Genomic DNA, 24,567 nt, shown 5'->3' on the forward strand with positions numbered 1-24,567 from the left:
GTTCCCCTAAATGATGGACTCATCTGAGGCAGTGTTTCTTGGAGTAGCCAGAACTAACCAACTAGCAGCTCCCTGGGGCAAGGATGTGGCAGATGAAGAACAGCATTTGCTTGCTTGTTGATGACCGTACTCCTTCCTGCTGATGCTAACCTGGCTAGCCCTGTCATCCCCTGAAGCTTGCCGTGCTTTACTCATCTTGACTCCCTTCACCGGAGAGGAGAATGTCTTGAGTAACACACACAGAGAATTAAAGTGGCATTCAATTATCAATAACATAAATAGTTAATTAGATTGAGTGCAGACTGAGAGATAGAGATAGGATACATGATACTCACATGAGGTGTGACAGTGGTTGTCGTGGTTATAGTTTGTCTTGATGTTGGGGCTTGGCGAAATCCCTCACCAACGTTATGAGGGACATCATTTAAGTTGATGAGAGTAGTTGTCTTGTTTCCAGTTGAGTAGTTCATCATGTTATCCTCAGCTTCATAGCAAGTTTCACTAGATATGGTGGAGACAGTAACAGTGACTGCTCGTCTTTCAGGGACAGGCTTGACAGGGGAAGCTGGGTTGTTGTTATGAAAATTATTAGTGTAAGGCAGCAATGAGGGAGGAGCTATGGCAGTAGAAGAAGAGACTGAGGGTGGTGTTTGGACCATATGAAGATCTTCAACCTGGACCACAACCTGAGGGGACATGTTACAACCACTACTCTTGCGGACCATGTTTGGCCAAAGGAAACTACCCTGGGGTTTGCACAGTCTGAAGCCACTCTTAAGCCTTTGTATCTTGGCAGCTTTTCCCTCAGCTGCTGGGGGAGTATTTTTTGCTTTTCTGGGGTTAATTGCTGTTAGCTCCTTGCTCTGATCATTTGATCTCTCCATTGCTACATCTACTGCTTGCACTCCCTGTTTCTCACTTCCTTGTTCCACTTCCTTTCTCTTAACTTCAGCAAATTGTTCAGCCGACATCATTAATGTTGTGATCGCCTTATCTTTTTCTTCCAGTTTAGACACCAGGTTCAGAAACTTTTCCTGTATTCATCCCCAATTAACATTTAACAGTCCACAGAAATTATTAGTACTAAAAATATCACCACTTCTACAGTACCATGAATCTCTACTTCCTCACTAATCAAACATAATTAATCCACACCTCTCTCTTTCCCCTTCATCCTAACCAGAAATAACAACTCACAGAACCATAGAGGGGAAATAGTGCATTTTTTGATGTATTAGATTAGAGACATCAGAAATGATTGAGTTGGGTATCTCAAATGTGAGTTACAACATAATATGAAACTATGGAAGTGTGAATTGCATCTAATTCCTTGTGCAAGGCAATAACATACATATAGGTTGATCAATTAGAATACCTCCATTTTTGCCATGAAATCTGAATTGGCTATCATCAATTGTTTCTTGCACTTTTCCTGCCACAGAAACAGAACATGAAGTATAATTACCAAACGGGTTCAGTTTTAATTTGGAAACCACTCAAATGACAAACTTTTGGCTTTTGGAAATAAATACCATTGATGGAATAGCTTTCCTTGAAGTCTCAATAGCTTTGGTTTCTTGTTGCTTCTTCTTCAACTCAAGCTCCTCAATCTTTCTGCTCAAATAAAAACACAGCCATTGATGTTTATATATCACCAATGTAAAAGCTTAAAATTACAGTATAGAATCACCAGTACATTCACCTTTTCAGCTTTCCAACTTCTACTTCCAACTGTTTCTTGGAAATCACCATATCCTCCCAGTCTCTGTTTTACGACCAACATTGACAGATATAACAAAATCATCAGAGCTCGACAAGAACAACCATAAAACAAACTTTTTTCTTTCTGTGACACGGACATGCACTTTGAAAACTAGTGTATTAATAGCATTTTCAGCTAACCTTTTGAGTACAAAAATCTCATTTTTCAGGTGCCTAAATTCCTGGGCACAGACAGGGTGTTGAGTGGGGGAGTCTCCAAGCTCCCAACCAGGTGGGGGAATCCAATAAGGATCATTAACACCGGCCTCCTTCCTGATGTTAACTAGGTCAGCACTCTCCAACCAATACTCCATTGCACCCTCAGCATTGTGGCGGCGGCGAAAACGCTCAGTTCCTCCAGGTGCTATCTTACCGGCCATGTGCTTGAGCAGATGATCCAACAGGCCGGTATCTCCAATGCTCTTCCGTGCCTCTGCTCTCAACTCTGGCCGGAGAATTGGATTAGAAGCTGTTGCACCCTTTGCCTTCATCACCTCCATTAAGTTCTTCTCCGCTGACTTGTACCTTGAGTGAAGACATTAGAAATTAATGACAGAATTGTTTTTTTCCTGAAACTACAATACATAGAGGAATAATGCAATGGATCAGTAGCTTTGCTTACCTCTCTGTAGACCAACGGTCTTTGGGGTCTTTGTATACTGTCAACTGCCTGCATTTGTTTTTCTTGGCAACTTTGTTTTTCTGCCTTTGAATCTCAATCCTTGTTTTCTTTGCCTGTTTCTCTGTAGTTGCTCTTAAGCTGTATCTTTTTCTCTTCAGGTTCCTGTTAGTCTTCTCTGTTACAGCTTCCTCCTCTGTTTCTTCATCATCTTCCTGCTTTAATGATTCAGCGCCGACTTCATCCTCTTCCTCTTCATCCTCCTCCTCATCATCTTCTTCAGATTTTGCAGGTACTTCCACCTTTGGAATTTCATCTCCTTGAACGAAACTAGAAGAAGAATTGGTGTTGTTGCTTTCTTCATGTCTCCCCAGAAACTTGACTTGGCGACGTATCCCCCATGTAACCATTCCATTGACCTTGAGCTGAGAGAAGCAGGTTCCACTCTTTGGGAGAACACCCAAATTAGTCGAGTTCATCAACCAGAAGCTATGAAGATGCTTCTTCTCCGCAAACTCAAGAGAAGGAACTTGACGAAGAAGCACTTTATTAGCCAGAGCTGTTCCCATGACAAACTTCTCGTCAAAAGCTGGATACATCTCCCGGGTGCTATTGCTGAAATATGTCTGTAGTGACTCCAAGCTCGGGAACCTGACTGCCACATTCAATGCAGTTGTCTCGCTCACCTGATCATCAAAAAATTAAAAAAAAAATGAATATATAGCCGTTTATAAAACGTGACGTATATAACATGATCAGGGATTAATTAATTAATATTCTCTTCACCATAGCTACTCGGATGGACTTGAGTTGAACTGGGGTTCTTGGAGGCAAAAAGATATGATCAATCTCGTAAATAGAACCTATCTCAATGTTCATCTTGGCACCCAGACTTTCATCATCGTCTGCTGAAAAGTGGAAAAAAGTATAATCATGAGAATACATTTTCCGGGAAACCCAAAGTCGATCGTCTAATTAATTTGAAAGAGTAAAATGGAGTATAAAAGGTTGATTCAGATGCGGCTAAAAATATAGTACTCCACTACTAGTGCAGCAGAAAGGAAAAGAGAGAGAGAGAGAGAGAGTACCGTGGCATTTTAGGGTAGAGTGATTTTCAGATGTGGGCAGAAGTGGTTGGTTTTCATGTCTGGCCAAAGCTGGTACTGTAGTGTCTGCACCAGCGACACTGATTTGCTTTTGCCCTTTCTGGTAATCCATTTCCTGTACCATATAATAAAGCTGTAATATTGTAATATGAACACCACCACCCTTATCCTTCATTCTCTACAATATACTATAATAATATAACACACGTACTCTCAATTTAATTACCTCTCTCTATATGTAATATAAATAGTTTAAAATAAAATGTTTTTAACGTACCTCAAATATATTAATTAACATGCATAATAAGCTAGCAATTGTCTTAATTAAGTTTTTTCTTCGTTCCACTCATGCGGGTTATTTAAAATCATCATCAAGAAGATTTCTTTTTGTCTTTTTTGCCGTCATGGTATAATATGAGTAGTATATTAATTACATGCACGCACTTGCATTGAAAGCTAGAGTACTTTATTTAATTGGCGCGTGGACTTTTTATAGCGCGTGTAACAGAAAAAGGAAATACTATTCAGATACTGATTTGCATTGTCTGCTACAGAAACCATTCCGTCCCTGATCCGAAAGAGAGAGAAAATGTGTAAGTAGAGAGAGAAAGCTTACGATATTAGCTTGAATGATTTTTCTGGATCTTTTTCTGTAGTAAGTTTCCATTGTCATTATCTGTAACGCAAAATATATGAGCAATTAATAACGCTAATGATTGATTTGCATTAAAAGTTGGGAGTTTTTGGGGTTCAAATTCAAAAAGTTGATGAACTGCTGTCATTAGGGTTTTCCAGAAATGAAGAATTCCATGTATAGTAATGCATTAAACAAAGCGGCTGAAAAGCAAAAAGATCAAAAAACTCAAACAGATATATACCCAGACATGAACTGCGCTATCGCAGTCTTCCAGTACACTCACCATGTTTTCTCTCCTATATACGCCAATTTAATTTATGTATATTCATCCAACACAAATGAAACGAACTGATAAAAAGTGAAAAAAAACCCAGTGCTTTTTGACTAAACTGATCGATCAGAAAAAAGCTGTAAACTTACGGAAAAATCGCAGATTACTGATTCATGAATTCATGATATTCATATCAAAACAAGAAGAAGTAATCTTTTTGTTTTTGTTTTGGAGATTGTAGCTTACAAAGATAATAAACACATGAAAACAGTTGCGATTTCAAAAGTAACTTGATCGATCCAGTTTCTAGAACTTAAACTTCATATGTTTTTTTATTTAGCCCTAGATCAACTCCATTTTTCATTTTTTTTCCCCGAGAAAACAACAAGCTAGCTAAGGTGGTTTAATTTCTTGGAAAAAAATCCAAGCATGAAAAGAAAGAAACCCTAACTATCATCCCTAGCACGTCTATACAAACACACAAACACCACATACACAGAGATCACATGCATGTGAAACAGAAAAAACTATAAAAAAAGAAGAAGAAGATGTAAACAATGAGAGAAAATGGAAAGCTTGTTTTTCATACCTGTGTATCTGAAAAGGAACAGGAACCCTAGTTATGGAGGAAATGCGTACTGTATTGGTTTTTGATGGATATATATTGTTGAAAACTGCGATGATGAATGTGAAAGTGAAGATCTTTATGATTTTTCCAAGTATATTTACGAAGCTAGCTAGCTTGTGGAAGAAGAATGTATAGTAGCAAGTTGAAAATGGGCAAAAATGGAGTTGAATGAAAAGGAGTTATTTGAAGCAGTGGTGAAATTGAGCTTGCACAGAAGAGAGAGAGAGAGAGAGAGAGAGGGGCAGAAGATAAAGTAACTGATAATTGCAACGGCGATCACCGGTGCATGTTGCTGCTCACGTGCCCTTTTGCACAGTGCAAACATTGGTCCCCCACTCTGTTAAAATGACCTTCTTACCCCTACGCGCTACTGGGTTGTTCCTTTTCTGTTTCTTCCAGATGTTTCTATTCAGTATTCACTAATGGAAACCAAAATTTAACCTTGATAGTGTGATTTGCTTCCGAAAAATGAACTTTATTATCTTAATTTATATGTCACTGTTCAATTGGGCATAAATTTAAGAAAGAAAATGATGGTTTTGAATCATGTGATCTAAACAAGTTTAAAATATTTATGTGATCATAAATTATTTCATTTATAAGAATGATGATTTTAAAAAGAAATTCTAAAATATTTATGTGATCATAAATTATCTTATTTATAAGTATGAATGATTTTAAAATTAAATTATTTTTAAATATAAAAACATGATTTTTTTTGGAACATATTGGAAAAAAAGAAAATGTGACATATAAATTGAATTCAGAGCTCAGGATAATTCCTCTTTTCATCTAAATTCATATTGTTCAACTATTTCTTTGAGTATTATTTATTCCTTGAATGTTAATTCGCTATAATTTTATTATTTGATCAATCCAATCTACGTATCTTTAAATTACGTGTATAAATTCATGCCGTAACGTTTAAGAATAAATAAAAGTTGAGATTGCTCAATATACGATAGTTTTGAAAGTATAGTTATTAAAATGAGGTAGTGGCTAGGAATGATAATTAAATGAAACATAAGTTGTGTATGATAATTACATAGCATATGTTTGTCAATCCATGTAATTTTTCCATGAAGAAACATATACATTGGGCATGAGCCAGTGACCCGGAAGGCCCAAAGTAATATGAATAGCTCTCAAGTTGGGCCTTCATCTGCAATACATTGGGCCCACTCTAACAAGGAATAACTAAGGCTTGGGAGTACCAATAGTCCAATATGTGTTCTACCATTAGGGCTTCCATTTAAAGTGTAGCCACAAGTTGCATGTATTTAAAACATAGCCATCACTTAAAATAGCGAAAGAGATCTACATCATAACACTTGCCTAATTACAGTTCAAGTTCAGGCTTTAAATTAATATCCTAATTATAGAGATGTAATTTTGTGATAAACCATGAAAAGTAATGCAACAATAATTTTTTTACCATAATAATTTATATTCTCACAGTGTTTGGCCATGCGATATGAAATCATGATATGATATCATAATATGAAATCATGAGATGAAAATGAAGTTTTGTTTGGACATGCGATATGAAATTTTTGTGTTGTATATTTTCTCATAACACATAAGAATCTCATAAGTTGTAAAACTATTAAAATAACCCCAATTGTTTATTCAATGTTACCAAATAAATAATATTATAAAATACATCACCAATTTTGTCCTTTTTCATATTAAATTGCTTTAAACATTTTCATAAGTAGCCGAAAGAGAAGTTTTTTTTTTATTAAGAAAAAACAAAAAAAGTATTACACCCTCCATTCTTATTTATATTCACCAAATCAATTCCTACTTTATCATTTATATTCACCAAATTTAAAGTAATAATAAATTTTATGTTGGTGAGAATAATAATTTTTAAAAAGTAATGATGTGATTATAAATTTTATTTACGTATGAAATAAATAGTTAGTAGATATAAATGTGGGGTTGTTTTAACAAAATATAAACTTGTGGATAAATTTTTGTATTTAAAAAATCCCAAATCATGATATGAAATTCTCATACCATGATTTTTGGAGAATATGGTATTACATCTCATGATATGGAATCATGAGATGAAATCAGCGTGAAATCACATGTCCAAACGCCGATTTCATCTCACAATTTCGTATCGTAATATGATATCGCATGGTCAAACTTAATTGTAGTATAATGAATGAGAAAGTTTGACAATAAAGCAAGTGGAACTGTATTAATATTGGCCAAATTGGGAGCGTGTTCGCACATCTTCACAACATGTCACACCACTTATATCACAAATTTCCAAAGGTCAAAGCATTTTTAGAAGCTTTCAACCTAGCCAATTCAGAGACCTCTGAATTGAAAAATCTATTTTAGATAAGATAATTTTAAGATATAATAACCTTCAATAATTGATTGTTTTTTTTGGGGTAAATAATTAGTACTGTAGTTAATATGAAGAATGATAAAGTATACTACGCAGAAGATTGTCGCATATTCAAACAATAGTAGTCGATGTGATTTGTGAATGCGACCAGGGAGTTTCCCTTTGTAGTTGGTTTGGACGTGATTTTGAATCAGATTAATTTGAAGAGTATGCATTTTGAATCTCAAAAGTTTTTATTTTTATTTTATAAATATGAAAATGTCATAATTTGTGAAAATTATCAAAAAACTTGTCAACTCTTATATATATAATCTTATCAAGTGAGCAAACTATATTTCATATTCTAAGACGTTGCATTAATAAATCACATATTATAAATCGAAAAAGGGCCTAAAATACCCTTGAACTATTGGAATTGATACAAAAATACCTTTGTTAACCTATTGGCTCCATAATACCCTTTTACTGCCCTTATACAAATGGTCTCATTAGCAAATATAATTAGAGTCTTCATTTAATACGTGACACCTTGTGATTCGTTGAAAATTAATTAACCTAAATAAATTAAATCCCAATCCAAACCCAGATCCACCTATCAACATATCATCAAGGTCGGAAATATGTGATAGATGAATCAATTTTCGATAAAAATTATGAAGAAACTAATGGTCACTTTCTACCTCATACAAAAATTCTCGATCACGGTCTCCAAGATTCAACAAGTCCCTTAAGTATGCATAGTTGCGGAATTGATTCGATTGATCTAGATATGAATGGGTTATTGACACTTCAATTCAACAAATATACAATAATATGTATGAAATGCAAGACTCAAATTATTCACGAGTCAAGAATTGATTATGAACTAATATACTTTGTCGATGATGATTTTAATTTGGTAGAGTGGACATTAAGAAAGAAAGAGGTTTCTCATGAAAACAATGTATACAATAGTGAGAAGTTTGAAAAAGTTAAAGCATATCTTGCAGGTCCCGAAAAATGTTTGTTCCGCAAAGGGAAGCACCCTCAAATTGATTCTCAAAAATCTAACAAGCCACCAAGAGCAAGGAGCAAGTCTTTTTTTTAAAAAATAATTGGGAATTTGAAAAATCTTAGCTATGTTCATAAAGAATGAGAAGAATTCTCCATTACAGAAGGAAAGTGAAAATGGACATGGTTTATAATGGATTTTCTAAATAAGTGCTTGTGATTACAGACTTTCAAATACACATAATTTTACACAGATTCAATAAATTAACAATATTAACTAGGTACTTTTTCTTAATGTAATCTTCTCATATGACACAAACTATCTCTTCGCGCGAGAATGCTTCTTCTTCTTCTTCTCTCCTTTTTTTTTTTTTTTTTGATAAAAATTTAAATTAATGATTCTTTGTTTACAAAGTATAAACTTATGAATCAGTATTTGAATTATAAAATCCTACTTAAAAGGAGGAAAGGCCACTCCTCCTTAAACGTGCTGTTTAATTTGTAAAATTTGCAACTAGCATTATTATAATAGTGTGAATTTAGCTATACTAGTACATTATATATTATTTGATTCTCAAAAATCTAACAAGTCACCAAGAGCAAGGAGCAAGTCTTTTTTTTTAAAAATAATTGGGAATTTGAAAAATCTTAGCTATGTTCATAAAGAATGAGAAGAATTCTCCATTACAGAAGGAAAGTGAAAATGGACATGGTTTATAATGGATTTTCTAAATAAGTGCTTGTGATGACAGACTTTCAAATACACATAATTTTACAAAGATTCACTAATTCAATAAATCAATAATATTAACTAAGTACTTTTTCTTAATGTAATCTTCTCATATGGCACAAACTATCTCTTCATGACGAGAATGTCTCTTCTTCTTCTCTTTTTTTTTTTGATAAAAATTTAAATTAATGATTCTTTATTTACAAAATATAAACTTATGAATCAGTATTTGAATTATAAAATCCTACTTAAAAGGAGGAAAGGCCACTCCTCCTTAAACGTGCTGTTTAATTTGTAAAATTTGCAACTAGCATTATTATAATAGTGTGAATTTAGCTATACTAGTACACTATATTATTGGGATTTCTAAGTCCCATCAAGTGCTGCTTAATTTGGCCATATCATGGATTTTAAGTTACAAAGATATTTCCTTTTTCCCCTTCTTGGTCTTTTGGCTATCACCCTTTTAACTCACTGCAGCCAACCAGTTTTTGATGATCAATCAGGTAATTAATTAATACTGAAAAGTTTTAATTTCTTCTCCTAATAAAATGCTAAAAGTTTTCTTCTTCTTTCAGGATTCGTGAGTATCGATTGTGGATTACCAGAAAACTCAACCTATACTGGCAGTATGTTTCCAGTAACTTACACAAGCGATGAAATGTTCATAAGCACGGGTGTAAATGCACGTCTATTGCCTAAATTCATTTCCAATGATACAGAAATTTACTTAGAGAATGTTAGAAGCTTTCCACAAGGGAAAAGGAACTGCTACAACCTAAGATCATCTAAAGACAAAGATAGCAAATTTCTAGTACGTGCCTTTTTCATGTATGGTAACTATGATAATAAAAGTCATGTACCAAAGTTTGATTTGCATATTGGTACTGAGCTTTGGGATACAATTCAATTGGATAATTCCTCTCATGTAGTCACAAAGGAGATTATACATGTTTTTGCTACGAATTATACGAACGTATGCCTCATAAATACGGGCAACGGGACACCTTTTATTTCAGCGCTGGAGCTACGACGATTCAGAAATACAATGTATCCCTCTGAATATGACATATCGCTGGAGCTTAAAATGCGTTACAATTTTGTTTCCGGTACTGCGCCATTGAGGTAAACATAAAATTGTTGCTTCTTCATTTCTTTCGTTTTATTTTAGGATTTACAAGCCTGCCTTAATGGATTGAATTTATTTCAAACTTTGCTTACTACTATACTTGTTATGAAAAGAATTAAAATAAAGTTACTTATTAATATCAATAATTACTTTAATAAAATAATATTTTTATTAATTACATAATTTCATAGAAGAAAAACTAAGAAAAATATTTAGGTTAAATATGAAATTCATTAAGAAATCAATATATGTTAATTTCTAAAAGTTAAATATTAAAAATAAATTTCATAGAGAAAAAGAGAAGGTAATATTAGAACTACTGAAATGTAAACTTAAGATGTGATCATTTTTTTCTTTTTTATTTGGGATCTTTCTTAGTATAATTTATCTATATTTATGTAAACTTGAAATCTGATCGTTCTTTTCTGCTTCTTTATAATCTTTTTAATTATATTGTTAGTATAATTTTTCGACAATGTGTAAACTCAGATTGCCATTAATAGTTATTATCCATGACTACATTGTTAGCCAACACTATTTTTAATCATTATCCACAATTACTATTACTTGTTGTCGTCATCACCCAATCATCACATATTTTAATTATTTTTATTGTACAATATTAGATTAATTTAATATTTGATTAATAACTTTTTAATAATTAAATTTTAAATAAAAATAAAGTTTACATATTTAAATGATGAAAAATAACAATCTTAATTAGTTAGTTTCCATATCTTAATATATTATTATTATTATTATTATTATTATTATATATAGGTTCAGATATCCAATTATTTTTGGGACAACTTATATTGAGAAAACAAAAGAGTGTAAAATTTAAAAATAAACATAAAAGAGAACAAAAGAGAGAATTAACTACGCAAAAAAGATTTTAAAAAATGACACATACAAATTCCTATTTCTTTTAATTTTGCTTGGCTTAAACACAAAAATATTAAAAAGTATATTTCACATTTTAAATAAATATTACATTCAATATAATAATTCCTAAGAATAAAGAGTCACAGTAATTAAGAGGGTTAACATTGTGGCTTTGGACTTGTTTGTAACATAATAAGATTAATATTTGTACATTATTACACTAATAAAGAACATTAATTATAGAAAATGAAAAGACAATCAAATTAGAGTTATTAAGACAAATATTTTATTATAAGTAAATAGAAATCAAGGATACCAACTGTATTTTTAAAATTATAAATTAATCGCAATTTTGAAATAACTTGAGAACTCCTGAAAAACAGCATATATGAAAAATATAAAGACTGCAACTTGATTTATTAATAAACAACTTGAAATCTCCTAGAAAACAACAAAAATGAAAAATTTAAAGACTGCAATTTTACACATTAATAAATAATTTATTTTTAACAAAACCAATTGTATTTCTTTAAGTAGCATATCGATATCCATTTACTCATTTCCTGCTTCTATGTTTTAAAATATTATAGCCCAGAAACACAATAAGATAATATTATCAACAAAAAAAGTGAGAGATGAATTAACCTGAACAAATAATTTTTTTGAAGAGTGTTATCATTATAATATAATCAAATTATCCAAGAATTACATAGAGGTCTAAAGAAAATAAATTATTTTTTTTTTAAAAAAAAAACTTAGAATTATATCTTCACGAACACAAACAAATAATATTAAATGTACGATTTCAACAAAGAAAGAATTGTAATTATATTAGGCATATCAAATTATTTTACCTTGTAAAATCAACTTATGCAAGAATGTCTAACCATTTTCATTATTGATATATCTCCTATAATATGTAAAATATGATTAAATAAGTTAAAAAATTATCTAGCAAAAGAAGAAAAAGATAAAGAATAAGGAGAAATTTACATTTAAGCATAAGTCCTTCTACATATATAATCATTTTTGACAAAACATAAATAATTCAAAAGGAAATAATATAATATAAAAATTACTTCTTAAACACCTAAAAATAAATAAAGAATAATCAATATATATAGCTCAAAATCCATTAATCCCCATCTCTGGATGATTTCATTTCATCCTATATACGAGAGTCAAGAAAAATAATACTAACAAATATATTATTAGTCCTAAAATGAATCTCCATTTTTATGGTTATAAAGAGAATCATAAAGATAACAAAACAAAATAATTTATCTAGAATAAATAAAAATATGTTTTGACATATTAGCCTTACTTGCTGATTAAAAGTAATATATGAAATCATATTTGAAAAGGATAATGCACCTCAAAGCTTACAAATATTGTAACATGTCTGACACTAATTCTCTAACCAAATATACTACAAAATAACACACAATTGTGTGATTTTATAGTGTTAATATAACCTTCTACATTAAATAATTAGAGGTTATGAATATGAAAGGCTTGAGAGGTTATGAATATGAAAGGTTTGGGAGTTATGAATATTATTAATACTAATTTAAGAATAGAATTTATATAATTGAAGAGGTATAAGTTAAGAAGATGATTTTGTAAGAAAAAATAATTGAAAGAAATTAGAAAAAATATCAAGAAAAGGAGAAAAAAAAATATATGAATGGAGGTCATAAAGAAGTGCCACATCACCTTCTCTATGTTCCTCCTTTATATATATACTAGTGAATTGAGCCGCGCTTCGCGCGGTAATAAATCTTTTAAACAATTTATATTTATAATATGTGAATGATAAAATTGATTTTTTGACGTGCATGAGTAACAAATTTGAAACATAATTTTCCTTTATACATTTAATAATAAGTATTTAACTTTATTTCCTTTCATGGAAAGTTTAATCTTTAGTATGTTCATATACTATATTTTAAATTTAAATCTAAAAACTTAGCTACTATATAAATACATGAACTTGTCTAACAGTCCCATTTACATGCTATCCTGGTTTTATCAGGGTATAAAAAATATATTCACATTTTTCTTCTTTTTTTCTCTTCCTTTCCATGACTTCTTTCCTACTGCCCACTCTTCTTCCATCTTTACTTTTTCATTCACCTTCCTTTTATAAAATTGTAAAGAAATTAAAAATAATAATATTACAAATCAAATAAATCTATCTTTCTTTCTTTCTTTCTTTCTTTTTCTCTTCAAATTCATCATCTCTAGTCTCCAATTAATTTTATCTAACCGTCAATACCAAACTTTGATATTGTATAGATTGAGAGAGAGTGAGAGAGATGGGTATTCATATATATTAACAACTTCAAAAATACACTTCAATCACAAAAATTATGATAAAGTCTTGCAAAAACTTAAATAACAATGACACTGATTAAAAAAAATATCTGACTTGCCTCTTCACATAAAAAAAACTCCATATTGATTAGCCTGTTATAAGATGATGATAACATATATATAGATTAAAAATTAAGGATTATGAATCATGAATAAAATAAAATAAAAGAAAAGAGAAAAATACTTGCCTTAGACCTCAAATGACAGATATAAGGAGGAGTATATATATGCGAAAATAGAGTATGAATAAGTAAATGAATGTTGCCAATTAATTACTGGTGATTAAAAGCATCAAGAAGTAACCGATGCTGCGTGGGCTAAAGCAATAAATAATTTCCTAATTTAATTGCTCATTATGCTAAATGCTAATAATGAGGAAGGAAGTTACTTTTTTTAAAAAAGATTATTGAATAGAAAAATGATGAAAAAAATTCAAAATTATGGAAAAATAGATAAATAGCAATACTGATCAATAAGGCATGCCACATCAGCTTTGCCTATTTCCAGCTTTATATAAATATATAGATATAGATAGATTTTAGAATTAAGTAAGTAAATAGATAAATATAAAAATATTAATAAGGATATATTAATCAAATTATACTTCTAATTAATTTTTGTGTTGTGAAAAACTTTGTTACTATAGCTAAAAAAGAATAAAGGGGTAACTTCGTGTGACAAACTAAAATATCATGTGAACCTTCTATTTGAAATCAATCATGATTTTTAGTTATAGTTTCAAATCTCTACTGGTTTATCCCATTTGAGTAAAACTTTTAACTTAACATTCTTATTTTCAAATTCCAAATTTTCTTATATGAATATATGTGTTCTAGATATCATAAAATGGTTTCACTAACTAGCATAACATTACTTGATTGATTATAGACAATATGATCTTAACTTTAAATTTGAAAAATGTAGAACTTGGCTAGCATTTTCAAATGCTTAATTAACTTCACTTGTATAGTTTATTATAAATTATAAATACGAAATTAGGAATCCAAAGTTGTATTCTAATCTATAGTGTTTGTTGCAGATATAGCTTTGACGCTTACGATCGAATTTGGGAAGCTCTTCAACTTCCAGAATGGGATATTGTTACCACAAGACGAGAAGTCGACAGAGATATCGAGAACGACTTTTACCCACCAACTCTTGCTATGGGGACGGCAGCAACGCCACTGAATTCTACTACCTGGACTCTCTCTTGGGGACCTGCAGATCCCAATATTGACTACCATACCTACTTGTATTTTGCTGAAATAGTGAGCCTTTTGCCTAATCAGACCAGAAAATTTGATGTTATCATTAATGGTGAAACGGCCTCCTGGGAGGGATTGGAGCCAGAGTATTTGACCACTTTTGTGATGGACGACAAGCGAATGGCTAGCAATTTTAACTATACATTGCGTCAAACCAACAATTCGAGATTGCCGCCGCTTATTAACGCGCTTGAGGTTTATGCTGCCAAACGGTTCTTCAAGGTTCATACTGATGAAAATGATGGTGCGTATACTGTTCTATCGCCCTAGTCGCTATTACCCTTTTTTTGGACAACGATTTACTTCGAAAAATTTGGGGAAATGATATTCATCATCTAATTTAAACATCTAATCATAAAAAAGTAGTATCGTATTCGTCTGCATATTGCACTGTGTGGAAGGTTGATCTCAACCTTTGTAATGACATTTGCTGTTTTTGTGGCGATAAAATGTCTGATTTATTGTGGTGTAATTTTGAGTATTTGAAGAAAAGAGAAGTAAATTGAAGCATGTCTGATCTGTTTAAATCTATGTGTCATAAGCTAAAATCTTGATTGAGGCATGTGTAGTTTGTCATTACAGTAAGCTTAACCTTCACCTTCGCCCTTTTTGGTTTATAGTGTTAAGTGTATAAATTTTTGTCCATTGTCTGCTGGTATCTAGTTAAGTTATATTCATGCTCTCTTTTATTTATATCCCTACTCTACTTTCTTGGAGTGTAGTTGATGCAATAATGGACATTAAGAAAACTTATGATGTGAAGAAAAACTGGCAAGGAGATCCATGCTTGCCAAAAGATTACACATGGGAAGGTCTTCGCTGCAATTACAGTTCCAGCAGTTCCACACGAATTATTGGCTTGTATGTTTCGAATACTTATATCATTTGAGTTGTCCAATATATTGTGCATTGACAGAATAATATGCTTGAGGAATAAGGTCACTTCAAGGTTCTTTCAAAGTAAAGTACCTCTAAATTCTTCTAAATTCACCATGCTAAATGTTCCTCTTTCCAGGGACTTGTCCTCCAGTGAATTAAGCGGGGATATTCCATCTTCTCTATCAAATCTAACTGCTTTACAGTACTTGTAAGCTTCCTTAAACCTGAAAAACTAAAACCTATGAAAATTGACCAAAAAGAGAATGAACTGATTTTGAAAATCTCAGGGATCTATCGGACAATGATTTAACAGGTCCAATACCAAGTTCTCTTGCTGGATTTGCGTTCTTGAGATTCTTGTACGTTCCATTTGTACCTCCTTCTTCCTCTTGGTTATGATTATTCGCCCAATTAGAATGATCAAATGAATAACGTATGTTTTCTATTTTTATGGCAGAAACTTAACTGGAAACAAGTTCTGGGGTTCAATTCCTCTTGGACTTGCTGAAAAGGCGAATAATGAAACCTTGTTGCTCAGGTATGTGATAAGTTTCCATATCAAGCATATCAATAGCTAGCACTAGTTTAAACGTGGAGAATTATAATCTTCCCTATGTCTGTATTTTCATTTGTGAAAAACTTTATTTTCAGCAGATAATATGTTCTACACATTGCCAAATAATGTGTAGAACTCACTAAAACATATTATCTACTGGAAACTATAGTAAGTTTAATGTGAATTTCTTATAAATACATATAGCAATAATCACCTTTATATTCTGCAAGCCATGGTTACCCTTTCACAACCATGAAGACTACAATTTATGCAGCCTGTGTGCCTTACAAGGATGTATATAGGGGTACTTAAACCTTATCTGAAATATATTTTATTTGTCTCTTCCGGAACATCCGATAAAATTGAATGATAGAGAGAATATTACCAAGGCTCCTGCTCAATAATGACACACACAAATCAAGAAATGGTCTAAAATAAAAAAAAGGAAATATATTTTATTCCCACCACTTCGACAAGATAAATAGTTAGTTATGCCAGTCAATCTTGAACTAGAGAACTTTTGCTTTGGTAACCGTAAATCTTAACTTCCTCCTTAGAATTTTCCAAGGGCTTTTACTTAAGTTGCCTTATGAGGCTTTGCAAGCATTGCCTGGTAGAGAGAAGCTGCAATCGGGAGACCAAAAAAGTGGGTTCTTCCATTTTGAGATCCTTAGATTCAGAAAATAAGATTGAAGGTGTAGCACCCAAATGTGTGGCTTAGTAGTCAATGAAGTGGTTGACAATCGTGACGCCTCTGGTTCAAATTTCAGCAGAGACAAAAACAGAAGACGATTTCTTTCTATTTGTCCTAGCATTGGTTGACAGAGTTACCTGATACCTATTTCCGATGGGAGGTGAAAAGTATCCCGTGGAATTAGTTGAGGTGCACACAAGTTGGACCAGACACCACGGTTATAAATAAAAAAGATCAGACTGAACCTGTGAATCATATAGTTCTACCTATCTTTTGTCCCATTCCTTCTATCAAAGAAGAATTCACGCCCAAGGCTAGTCCCACCAATTTTTTATGCTTATGCCACGCGTACAACTAACCAGGTACTCAGCATAAAAAATATTTAAAATATAAAGAAAAAAATCTAGCCAGGTACTCAGCAGTAGGATGTTCTTATATGATATCTGTTTCAAGCAGCATTTTATGCACTAAAGCTCTAAAAGTAACAACATCGTTTTATTTTAAAGTATGTTTCTGGTTTAAGGTGCTTCTGACTGCATTAGATTCAGGCAAAGGGAGATATTGATCCTGTTAGTGGCTAATGAACTTTCGCTTGGATTGGTTTCTTGCTCAAGTGCCAAGTCTAACAATGTTGTTCTAGTTCAGAAATAGTTTGCTGTTTGTACATCAATTTTTGTTTGTTCAATTAACTGAATATCTCATTAATGTAAATCGAGAGATTAACTTCTGATTTAAGCCTATGCTGGAGTAACACACCTACTTTCAACAGCATGGATGGATTCGTACCCCTCATTAAGAATCATTGTCAATCAGCTCAATGTACAAAAAAGAAGCTTTCTATTCCAGTAGTTGCATCAGTAGCTGTACTGTTGATGCTCTTGATTGTGGTAATCACCATCTGTTACTTCACCAAACGCAAAGGTATGCGGTGTGAAACTCTCTTTAGTCTAGTCATACTCAAGATGAAGAATTTTGCACTAAATTAGGACAATGCTACTGTGATCAGGGGATAAAAGGGTCGATTCTTTTGACTCAAGAAGCCAACGTTTTTCATACACTAAAATAGTGAGTATGACCAACAACTTTGAGAAGATTTTAGGCAGAGGTGGATTTGGATTAGTATACCATGGCTACTTGGACAACAAAGAAGTTGCTGTGAAGATGCTTGCTGAGACAGGATACAAGGAATTTCAGATTGAGGTTTCAAACTTGGCCCTATTGAATTCATGAACTCTTTTAGGACCTCTCACTATATATTACAACAATTTGTAGGATCTGTATAGACTTACCGAAAGCTTAGAACTAATTCCATATATATGTCTATGATTTTGTAGGCTGAGCTATTGGGAAGAGTTCATCACAGAAACTTGATTTCACTTGTTGGGTATTGTTATGAAGGTGCTTATATGGCGCTTGTGTACGAGTACATGGCAAATGGGACTGTAAAAGAGCATCTCAATGGTGAGAATTTGGCAATTTTCATGCTTTAGTCTTCTTTATCTGTTTAAACTTATCTCACTAACTAATTAGTGAGGTTTATTTTTTTCTGTTTCCATTAAGACAACAATATGATAAATTTTTTGGTCAAAGATATTTCATTTTCTTTTGATTAGTTAGTTTCCATGTGTTTCATAACCAACATGACTTCAAATCTTGAAAGAGAAATACTACTATTTCTATCTTTATATTCTCTTGATTGGAGATGTTCAACCCGAAAATTGTTGTCTAAATAATTCTTCAGCTTGTTTTGATGTTCAACATATAAAACACAATTTCTGATGCATCAGGGGAATGTATTAAAACAATTTAATTTGCTGATGTATAGGTCCAAAATCATTGACTTGGATAGAGAGACTTCAGGTGGCCCTGAATGGAGCAGAAGGTAAGCAAACATCTTTGGTAGTGTTGGTCTTATGTTTGAGTTGCTCAACTTCTTGCATGTCTCACATGCTTAGAAAGGGAATCCTTTTTCTGTCGAAAGCCAATTTCTTGAGACAGACCCTAGTAGCAATTGTTGCCTACTTCACTAGGTTGTGGTTCTAAAATAGAAGATTTAACTTGGTATATTCCATCAAGATAAAGTCATATCCACTTTCTTGCCTTGGAGGAGCTAGCATATATTGCGATAAGATTGAATGTTATGTCCTAAAAGATGGGTTGCCTAATGCCTTGTATTTCTGTCTATTCTCTTCTACCTGCGTCATGGTGTCTTCTTCCTAATTTATTATGAATGATAAGCTTTTGTCCAAGGATTTGTGGAGGACATAATTTTGAACATAAAACCATATATGTATGCGAAATTGTAGTAACTCTTTTTGTTTCTATTCATTTTTCCCATCTTGGTCTTCGCTTTATCTTTTTACTGAAATTAATGAGTTGGATTTATTATGTGTATGTAAAACTTCTTAGGTTTGGATTATCTGCATAATGGTTGCACGCCACCTATTGTCCACAGAGATGTTAAGAGTACCAACATCTTATTAGATGATAACTTCCATGCAAAACTTGCCGATTTTGGAATTTCTAGAGCTTTTTCTGTAGATGAGAGCTCTTTCGTGTCAACTGCAGTTGTTGGCACTATCGGTTATCTTGATCCAGAGTAAGTAGTTTCTATAATCATCATTCATCTTGTACATTCATTCTTTGGTATGATCATGGTAAGTAACTTTGTGATATCATATTGATTGATGGTATAAGAACTCTTTGACCGTCTAGTTATCATGAATTAAATCCTCACGGAAGACACCATTTTTGGATTGCAGGTATGCTCATTTACAGAAATTGCATGAAAAGAGTGATGTTTATAGCTTCGGAGTAGTGCTTTTGGAACTCATCACAGGGCAGCCTCCTGTGATAACAAGCAAGAACTGTCACATAACTCAATGGGTTGGTAATTCTCTTACTACTGGTGAGTTTGCCGATGTTATTGACCCCATGCTAGATGGAACCTATGATAGTGAATTGGTGGAAAAATATGTAAGATTAGCAATCAGTTGTTGCTCACCCTCTTCTGCTAATAGGCCAACCATGCATTATGTGTCTAGCAGACTGGAGGAATATTTAGAAGCTGCAACAGAGGCTACTAAAGGCATAATGGTTTATTTAGAAGATTCAACCACAATCCCTGTGCTTCTTGATAGCAAGTTCTCAAGCAAATTTTAATTTTAATTATTTACAGGAGTCTGCAATATAAGGACTTGCTTTTTGATGCATTTTTGTTAAAAAAATTTTTTATGCCTGTAATTTGTACTAGTGGGCAGCTGTCCATGCATTTTTACTTTTTGTACACTGTTGAGAATTTTGAATGTTTTTACCATCTTTGTTGAGTAAAGTAAGAACCACCCGACTCATAAAGGTGAAAAACCACGACTACAGATTTGTCCCAAATTGACTAATGAGCTTACTTACCAAATGAAATGAATATACAGAAATACAGGGAAGTGAATACTCGATTTAAGTACAACTGAAATTTATTAAATCACACATTTATAATTTCATACAAATACATTATATATATGCTTAGCACGAGACCATGCATCTTTGGTCCGGCCGAACAATAGGAAATGCTGATTACATATTTTACTAGTAGTATCTTTCAAGCGAAATACATACATAAAACTTAAACTCTATAATTGACGAGGGATCGATACGTAGCACCAGGCAGCCAACCAGTAGGAATCACATTCTTGGCTATTAGTATCTGGTCAGAATATTGTGAAGTCAATCGAATAGAAAAGGGAGGGTGTAACTCAGAGCCAGCATCCAGTTTCCAAACAGCACCCCAAGACTGCTGCATTTGCCTCCATTTATAATTCTTTGCTCTACTAATAATGCTGCTTCTTTTTTCCTTCAATTCAACTTTAGCAAGATCACCATCTCCTTCTTCAAATTCTATCACAACTGCAAAGTACTCCGAGTTTGAACCTTGATCAACGTGGAACGCTATGTTTTTCCTTGAATAATCACACGCCACCCTGAAAAAATTTTAAAATAATAAAAATGGGTATATATGATCCTAATTAAAAATGTGAGTAAGTGTAATTTGCATGCCTAGCATAACGTATTTGCAAGACACCAGCATCTCTGAGTTTTTGTTCTTGTCCAGGAATAGCCATTGAACCAAATGCAGTTCCACTTAAGTCAAAATGTGCTGATTGAGCCACACAAGGTCCTCCTGGGCAAAAATCTGTTATCACCACTCTTACTCCCTTGCCTGAACACGATCGATGCATCTTCTTTGTACATTTCACCTGTATATATATCAGTATCACACATATTTATTATTGCTAATCAAGTACTGGAATATTTATAAAACTCGTGTGTTTAGGATTAATTTATTAAGGGGAAGGAAAGAACCTGGTAACAAGCTCCACATTCTTTTCCAGATTTATAAAGGGATGGACCGATTCCAGTAACAAAGGAAGAGAAAGGTGCTTGTGATACTGCACTCCCATATCCACAAGATCCTCCTGCACCCATATAAAGCGATGGACCGATTTAAAAATGTGTTTCTTTCTCAGACTTTTAACATGGTATCATAGAAGACAAATGCTTTGGGTTCAAATTTCACCGCTACTCAAAAATGAAAAAAAAAACTCACATATATACGTGAGAAGGCATGTTGAGACGTAAAAGAGAGAAAGGAAGTTACCGTCACTACCAGCACCATGGGGGCTGCCATACCAAGTAGCGCCGGCCGTCCCCCAGTGAGTAGCATGGGTGGACAAATTGAAGTGTTTAGGTTTGTAACCAAAGCTTGGGCAAATGAAACAAACTAAAACAATTATTAGATGAGAAAAAATAACTAAATGCGATATGTCGAATAAGCCCATCTTTTTTGGCCTAATTAAATTCTTTAATTTGTAGTAATAATATTACTAGCTAGCTAGAATAAGTATTTGGCAATGCAAAATGGAGAGCTCAATGTAAAGTATATATAGAGGAGAAAATGTAGATGAATTATTGGCTTTTCCATCACATTAATCCTCCATTTTTTTTTATTCTTAATGGTGTCAAGGTCGTCTCAGCTTTGCTTTTCAAATTTCAATGTCAAATCTAATTTTGATTGGGGTTTAACTTTTATATACAAATAATGTGGAAAAAAAAACAATCAAGATTAAATTATTTAATAGATAATTACAAGTTACAAGTAATTATGCGTAATATATGAAATTAATTATCAACAAACAGCCCATTATAATTTATAATATATAGTGTAAAATTTTATTAGTATATGTAATTAATTCAAGTTCAATTATGCATGCGATTGGAACCCTAATCACTTTTACCATGAGGGATAATATGAGTGACCAATTTGTTTTTTGAGAAGATTATTCTTTCTTGTCACGGTTTGTCTTTTTAAATAATTGCAATAAAGGTGGACGGATATATGATTAATATTAGTATCTAATAAGTAAAAGTATTTTAGAAAGCAACATGGGGCACCTACTAATATATGATTAATAATAGTAAGTAAAATATCTAAGAAAACGACATGAATTCTTACGTCCTCCATTACTCTTTTTATGTTTTGCCGACGACGAAATTGGAATTACCAAAAAAGAAGAAGAAAGGATTAAAGAACGCCCTATAGTTGGAATTAAAATGATTTTTAAAAAAATATTATCCGCTCCCTATTTGAAATAAGCAAATGATCAAGGTAACATATGTACTTTTTATTTCCTTAATTATATAATAATTTATTTTATAGCATAGTAGTAGATGTCCATTAATTAAGAACTAAGTTTTATAGAGCCGGCAAAGTTATGTATATTTATATATAAATATAATATTATCATTGTTAATACTGGGTCATTGAAATAGTTACATTTACAAAAAAAATTACCTAAATATACAACTTACTTTTTATCTCTAAATTTAATTTCCTAAATATACAACTTACTTTATCTCATCAATTTTAATACTAGGTCATTGAAATAGATACATTACTCTTACGCGATGTATTGGGGCATGTGTGTGTTGTATCAAGAAAGATAAAATATCGGAATGCAATGTATTGGGATGTTGAGTGATGTATCCTGACGTGTCTTGTGTCAACAAAGATAATGTATCGGGACGCGATGTATCAGACGTTGAGTGATGTATTTGAAATCGGGACGTGATGTATTTAGACGTTGACTGATGTATCCGAAATCGATACGCAATGTATCAGGATGTTGAGTGATATATCCAAAATCCTTAAATTTGAAGGAATTTTTGTAATTTGAAAAAGAGTAGAGATAAGATGTAATTAGCTCTTAACACTATGAAATTTGTGTAAAATATACTATATTTACTGATAATCTTTTTTTAAAATGTAGAATTTAATTTTAAAAACAAGACACATATGAATTACTATAACAAGTAAAAGTAATCTAATGATGTAAAAAATAATTACACTACCAATATATATGAGTTAATTTTGTTTTATATATTATCATGCATGTCATTTTAATATTTACAACTAGGCATGCGAAATTTGTAATTTTAAAAATAATAAAATAACATAACTATTGTCGCCGAGCAAAGGTGACATAATATGAAATAAAAAATCTTTACCCTATCTTATCAATGTATAAATATTATTTTGAATCCATCTATATACTCTTAATCAGAAGTTTTGAATTCGAACATTGAATATAATTTTTTTTGATAGAAAGTGTTTTTTCCTAAATGAGGCCCTACACGACATTAATCTGAATTAATTGGGTTCCATACGAATACAAAAAATATATAGATAAATAAGTCAATTGGCTCAAAGTGATTGAATTAACAATTTGCATGGCTTTGTATTTTGTAAGTGAATGAGCCTTGAGCACTTTAAAGTGAAAAGACAAACTTGTCGGCAGAAATGGACCCATCCATGCAAATCTTTTGTATGTCATTTTTCTGTCTTTTCTTCATATAGTAAAAAATCCCTACTAACCTGCCGTTGATGGTGGTTATTGGTCGTTAAACTTCCCCAATTTATGTTTGTCCATTTCTTAATCTTATATTATGCACCCTTATTAAGCTAAATCCCCTCCCAGTATAATTAAACATATTTATAACGGTCATTTTTTAATAATTTTTTTTGAAAAATCTAATTTTATGTTATATTATATACTATTTATAATCCTGAGAAGTAATTACATAGTCATGCGACTATGCGAAAATGTCATTTATGAATAGAGATCAGACACAATTGCTTTAGTAGGGACTGGAATTGTGACTATGTGTTCATGCTTTCGAAAAGAAAACAACCATCTACACGAGGTGTTATTTGTCGACTTATTGAATTAGAGCGTGTTTGGCATTGCTGCTAAAAAAAACTTATTTTTATAAGCGCTTTTTAAAAATAGCTTTTTAGAAAAGTGCTTTTCAAAAAAAGCAATTTGTGTTTGGCAAATTCATTTGAAAAGTATTTTGATAAGCAATTTGTGTTTGACTAATTTTCTTTAAAAAGTGCTTTTGAGAGTCAAATTACGAAAAAGGGCAAGTATCAATATGCTTTTAGTATTAAGATTATTTTATAGAGAAACTATTTTAAACATCTAATACAGAAACTTTAATTACATTTTTAATTTAATTATTTGAAATGTAAATATTCAAATTTTCAATCAATATTGTACATAAATAAATATTATTGAATTTTTTGAAAAGAAGAATCTTTTTGTTATTTATTACCTACTTTTTAG

General features: G+C 32.1%; 3 protein-coding genes and 1 non-coding gene across 5 annotated transcripts; 2 read left to right on the plus strand and 2 right to left on the minus strand.

Moving 5' to 3' along the window:
- LOC125823136 (protein DYAD-like) lies at positions 1-5,093 on the minus strand. The gene is made up of 11 exons (XM_049502556.1): positions 4,984-5,093; positions 4,103-4,162; positions 3,469-3,601; positions 3,167-3,285; positions 2,384-3,066; positions 1,903-2,286; positions 1,703-1,765; positions 1,533-1,614; positions 1,376-1,432; positions 336-1,034; positions 1-225 (listed from the first exon to the last, which is right to left on the minus strand). Exons 2-11 carry the CDS (start codon positions 4,157-4,159, stop codon positions 7-9), a joined length of 2,496 nt encoding a protein of 831 aa, XP_049358513.1. The 5' UTR covers positions 4,160-4,162; positions 4,984-5,093; the 3' UTR covers positions 1-6.
- A 4,417-nt stretch (positions 5,094-9,510) lies between these two features.
- Positions 9,511-20,113, plus strand: LOC125823187 (putative leucine-rich repeat receptor-like protein kinase At2g19210). 2 transcript variants are annotated; one of them, XM_049502608.1, is made up of 13 exons: positions 9,511-9,613; positions 9,686-10,232; positions 14,537-15,006; positions 15,485-15,623; positions 15,778-15,849; positions 15,929-16,000; positions 16,099-16,179; positions 17,661-17,812; positions 17,898-18,091; positions 18,226-18,352; positions 18,717-18,773; positions 19,301-19,490; positions 19,654-20,113. In XM_049502608.1, the coding sequence occupies exons 1-13, from the start codon at positions 9,511-9,513 to the stop codon at positions 20,051-20,053; spliced, it is 2,604 nt and encodes an 867-aa protein (XP_049358565.1). In that variant the 3' UTR covers positions 20,054-20,113. The 2 variants fall into 2 exon arrangements, with proteins under 2 accessions (XP_049358565.1, XP_049358566.1); XM_049502609.1 differs by lacking the exons at positions 9,511-9,613; positions 9,686-10,232 and having other exon boundaries at positions 14,505-15,006; positions 17,628-17,812.
- Positions 16,535-16,636, plus strand: LOC125823193 (U6 spliceosomal RNA). Its single transcript, XR_007442692.1, has one exon. It is a non-coding gene; the product is annotated as a U6 spliceosomal RNA (small nuclear RNA).
- A 251-nt stretch (positions 20,114-20,364) lies between the features above and the next one.
- Positions 20,365-21,798, minus strand: LOC125823144 (expansin-B15-like). Its single transcript, XM_049502566.1, has 4 exons — positions 21,543-21,798; positions 21,248-21,360; positions 20,942-21,141; positions 20,365-20,865 (listed from the first exon to the last, which is right to left on the minus strand). The coding sequence occupies exons 1-4, from the start codon at positions 21,721-21,723 to the stop codon at positions 20,511-20,513; spliced, it is 849 nt and encodes a 282-aa protein (XP_049358523.1). The 5' UTR covers positions 21,724-21,798; the 3' UTR covers positions 20,365-20,510.
- Positions 21,799-24,567: the final 2,769 nt, after the last annotated feature.

The sequence above is a fragment of the Solanum verrucosum genome, unplaced genomic scaffold (assembly GCF_900185275.1).
Source record: "Solanum verrucosum unplaced genomic scaffold, falcon-dt-bn FXZP01000199.1, whole genome shotgun sequence".
NCBI lineage: Eukaryota > Viridiplantae > Streptophyta > Magnoliopsida > Solanales > Solanaceae > Solanum > Solanum verrucosum.